Source organism: Castor canadensis, chromosome 1 (genome assembly GCF_047511655.1).
Source record: "Castor canadensis chromosome 1, mCasCan1.hap1v2, whole genome shotgun sequence".
NCBI classification, from domain to species: Eukaryota; Metazoa; Chordata; class Mammalia; order Rodentia; family Castoridae; genus Castor; species Castor canadensis.
Window position 1 is genome coordinate 140,996,585 of NC_133386.1, and position 5,208 is coordinate 141,001,792.

Consider the following 5,208-nt stretch of genomic DNA (forward strand, 5'->3'; position numbering starts at 1 on the left):
GTATATATCTGTAATCCCAGCTATGAGGAAGTCATAGGTCCAGAAAGAAGATCATGGTCTGAGGCTGACACTGGGTAAAAATGTAAGACTCTATTAAAAATCAAATAAAGACAAAATGACTAAAGGTTTGGCTCAAATGGTAGAGTACCTGCCTAGCAACCTGAAGACTTGAGTTGAGATACCAGTATTGCCAAAACAAAACAAAAAAGGAAAAAAACAAGAGCTCACCAGATTGGGAAATACATGTATTTTCATCTGTTTGAGAGAAATTTCAAAATTTCTCCTTTTAAATCTTCTACCAAATAATACTTCTAACAAGAGTGCAAAAACAATGTTTTTACCTAAATAATCTGTTGGATATAGCATTCTTTTAAAACATTCAGTGATTTGATGTAGGAAAAAACATTGCTATCTTATGATAATAATCACAGATCAATTAAGTTTGTATCATTCATCACGGGGCTCAGATGTCTTCTTTCTTCTAAAGAATACATGTCTCTGGGCTAGTTGTTCACAGAGATAACTTTGTGGTAATAGGTAAAGGCCTGGTACCTGTTGTTCATTATGTGCCAGATCCATGGGGCAATAAGAGTGCCAGTTTTCTGTGATCCTTGGCTCAGGAGTCTTTTCCACAACATCCTTGGATAACCCTGTCTCTGATCTGTTTGGTCCTAACTCCATAGATGATGGGGTTGAGCATGGGGGGTACCAGTAGATAGACATTAGCAAACATGATGTGAACCACTTGGGGCACCTGGTGACCAAAGCGATGAGTGAGGAAAGTGAAAAGGGCTGGGATATATAAAGCCAAGATAACACAGATATGAGAAGCACATGTACCAAAAGCTTTGAAGCGGGCTTCACCTGAAGGTAACTGTAGAACAGCTCTCAAAATCATCACATAGGATATACCAATCACCATCATATCAAAGCCAACCACAGAGAAGACCACGAAGAGCCCATATCCACGATTGATTCTAGTATCAGCACACACCAATTTGAGCACAGCCATGTGTTCACAGTATGATTGGGGAATGACCATGTTGGGGCAGAAGGGCATCCTGGAGATCATGAAGCAGAAGGGGCTCACCCACAGCAGCCCTCTCACCATCACAACTGCCCCTAGTTTGACCACCACAGATGTGGTCAGGATACTAGAGTGCCTAAGTGGGAAGCAGATAGCCACATAGCGGTCCAAGGCCATAGCCATGAGAACTCCAGACTCCACAGAAGAAAAGGTGTGGATGAAGAACACCTGGATGAGGCAGGCATGATATTCAATCTCATGAGCATTAAACCAGCATATGGCTAACATTTTAGGTTGTGTGGAAGAGGACAGGACCAGGTCAGTGATGGCCAGCATGGCTAGAAAGATGTACATGGGCTCATGCAGGGTGTGGTCAGTTCGGATTATATGCAGGATGGTGATGTTTCCAGTCACAGCCACGACAAACATGACACAGAATGGAAAGGCAATCCAAAACTGAGTGTTTTCCAGCCCTGGGATTCCAAGCAAGGTGAAGAATTCAGGATGAGAAGAGCTGTTTTCAGAACTCAGCATCAGGGAATGGATATGTTCTCTGTTGTGAGTGTAATGTGCTTTCTGCAGATGATAACAATGAAAAAATTATCACTATTCCTTATAAATTGAAGGTTCAGTTGAGTAATGAGAAACCTAATATCTTAAGCTATTTTAATGAATAAAATTTTACAACACAAATTGATGTGACTCATTGTTAATTCACCCTTATGTCATTAAAATGGCATTGGAGCATCCTTGTTCCTAGTGTAATTTTTTTTTTGCCACATATTGATTGAAAGTGAAATACATTAAGGGAACTACATCTTGACATGTAATGTCATAGTAAGTTTTGCCTTTCTTTTCTTTACAAGTAACAACTGATTATTAAACATTTACCATATGTAATTTTAGACAATTAGTCTTTAAGTCATTTGGGCATCATTCTAGTATAAGAAGGCAGCATGGCTTAAAGGACCATAGCAATTTTTGTAATGATGTTGAGTTAACTTTAAATCTAGGAGAGTTTCCATGAGGTTTGGATTTGAACAAAACTAACTGACTGATAGTGCAAAAACAGCAATAGACAATTCATAAATGCATGTGTGTGGATGTAGTCCATATAATTGTGTCTAGGGCAACATGAAAGCTGAATTTATTCTACAGACTCTAGTTTACCAAGGGTTGTCCTAGGTGATAAGGTTTTCAGGATGTTAGCCTTGAAATATGCATTATATCTCTGTGCCTGGTACTCAGTAGGAGTTTATTAAGTATTTGCTGAAGGAGACAAAAAATAAATGCCATTATTCAGTGGTAGCATACTTATTATCTGATGAAAAATACCTGCATGCCCTAACAAAGCCTCATGTTACTCTATTTTAAACCCATGATCACATGAGAGTCGTGTTCATCTCTGATAGTACAGGCTGCCATGCTGCCAGTGAGTAACCTGTGAGAACCATTCTCTGTATTTGCCTTACAGGTGCTGACTCTATGCTTGCTTGATCCCTCTGATGACTGCAACCTTTCTCAAAATCAGTGGCACAAAGATTCTAGTTTGGTTCATACCCAATACCTTTTCATTTCTTAGTCTCAGTTGTCCTTTGCCCTGGTCTGAAAGCCTTAATTTATGCTTCTTTCACAGAATAACATGTAAAGAATAAGATTGCATCTAATCCCCCTTAACAAATCACCTCTAGGAACTAATGAATATTTTATTTTACTAGACCATGTGGTTCCTTAAGGGCGATCTAACCAATGTACAATATAAGGCTATTTAGAATTGTCACATCAAATCCCCCCACTGTACAATTAATATATGCTAATAAAAATGAAAGGTTTCTTCTAATTTTTCTCTAGGTTTATAATGATCTGAGAAAAATGGAGCTTAAAATTACTTAAATTGTACTCTAAAATGGAAACAGCATTTTACCTAAATGAGAAGTATAGGTTTACTCAAAGCAAATACCATCACACACACACACACACATCACACATACACACACACACACACACACACACACACACACTCACTCAAGCATGAACGGTTTTTAAAACAGGTCTTGAATTTGGATCTTCCTGCTTTAGCCTCCCAAGTGCTGGGATCACAAGCCTGTGTCCCACCAGGCTTGGTCATAGACACATTTTACCTGGGGCTCAGGGTCTGTACTTTGTTTTCTTTTTCCAGATCTAATACTGCATTTTCTATTTGAGCCAGAGTCTTCACCCCTTTCTACCTCTGCCCCTATATGATCTAGATCCTGAGTCTCACTAGTTGCTGATCTAGGTGCTGTTTTATCTTACTAGCAAAAGCATACTGAGATCATCCTCATTCCTGGGAAACACACTGGAAGAGGTGCTATCTGAAGGTACAAGTTTTCAGTGATTATGTGTATAATAATCACTGATTAACTGGAATGGATTGATTTTTTTAAGACCCTGCACTGTAGACTTAAAATTAGTTGTTCATGTTCATAACTCATAAAATTTCTGCATCCTCATTTTATCCATGGGAAAAATAGAATTCAGAGTTATTATATGATTTTCTTGGTATCACATACTAAATCTGTGTCACAGTGAATCACTCCACAGTTATGGCTCCTGGTAGCACACACTGTTGCCTTTGCTGGATAATGAATGGTTGGGAATCCCACCCTGGTTGGGTTAAGCAGAGATTTTTGTCCTTTTGTGACAAAGGTGGATATGTAGGAGGCTTGAATAAGTATATTGAATTAGTGACAGATTTGCATTTGGACTCAGAACCTCAAAACTTCACTTTATTGAAACTTCACTTTACTGGTTCTTCTGGTCTTCTGACATCTCTGAGGATATGCTGCTTCCTCTGGGATGACATCTTTACTGACTTTTGCCCCCTAGCCTTAATGAAGGACTTAATGCAGCACTTACTTGTCCTATACACTTCTTTCCATCCACATTTCAGCTAAGCAAATTAAGGAACATCTTTCAAAAATCATTTCCTCTATTCCCCTTTCTTATATATGCCAGCCTCAATGTTGGGCTGTCAGATACTCCCCTCAACAGCAAAGAGCTCCCTCATTAACATGAGCCCTTCAGCCTTCTTCATTCCATTCTGCCGGCTGAGATTTCATGCTCTCAGATTTTCTTTCCTGTGTAAAATGGGAGGGTTGAGCCAAACTATAATCTTGAAGGGGAGTTGGGGCCATCATAGGTACCCCTGCTTCTTCTCTATACTTTCCACAGTGATTCCGTGGAATCCAGTGCATTCCCTGTCAGAAATCTCATTGCCCTTGTTTCTTCACAAACTTATGAAGTCATGAATAGGGGACAGAGATTTGACCAATCTCTGGTTGTTTCGTCCAGGGTGGGAGGTTTTCAATATGGAATTTATCAGGTTTACCACAATTTACTAGATTGCTATTGGCTTTGAGGATGAAAAAGGGCAAACACAACAAGGGGATTGGACTTTGATCACATGATAAAGCGAGAACACACAAGGGAGGGGTGAAGATAGGTAAGACAGCCAAAAAACTAGATAGCATTTGTTGCTCTCAACGCAGAGAAACTAAAGCAGATACTTTAAAGCAACTGAGGCCAATAGGAGAAGGGGACCAGGAACTAGAGAAAAGGTTAGATCAAGAAGAATTAACTTAGAAGGTAACACACATGTACAGGAAATCAATGCGAGTCAACTCCCTGTATAGCTATCCTTATCTCAACTAGCAAAAACCCTTGGTCCTTCCTATTATTGCTTATACTCTCTCTTCAACAAAATTAGAGATAAGGGCAAAATAGTTTCTGCCTGGTAGTGAGGGCTAAGGGGGGGTAGGGGAGGGAGCACGGGTGGGGGTAAGGGAGGGGGTGGGGTTAAGGGGAGAAATGACCCAAACATTGTATGCACATATGAATAAAATAAGAATTAAAAAAAAAAAGAAAATGTGCATTCTCTAAGCACTAGGAGAAAAAAACAATATAATTTCCCCCTTGCTCAATATGCCTTCCTTCTTCTTTGATATTAAATATGTTCTTTTTTTCTTTTTTCACAGGTTAGAACTCTTGTGAGCATAGTGCATACTGAAAGCTAAAATTAACTGATATACTTTTTATTACTTTGAATTTCTGATTTAATTTTTCTGTTTTCTAAATAAAATCTAGCTTGTAAAACCTCTGTGTAGTTTTTGTTTGAAAAATTTAATTCCAAGAAATTGGTG

General features: G+C 38.9%; 1 protein-coding gene across 1 annotated transcript; it reads right to left on the reverse strand.

Annotated features, from left to right (window-relative positions):
• Positions 1 to 616: 616 nt before the first annotated feature.
• On the reverse strand, positions 617 to 1,567 carry LOC109679433 (olfactory receptor 52R1-like). The gene has a single exon (XM_020154642.2). The coding sequence runs from the start codon at positions 1,559 to 1,561 to the stop codon at positions 617 to 619; it is 945 nt and encodes a 314-aa protein (XP_020010231.2). The 5' UTR covers positions 1,562 to 1,567.
• Positions 1,568 to 5,208: the final 3,641 nt, after the last annotated feature.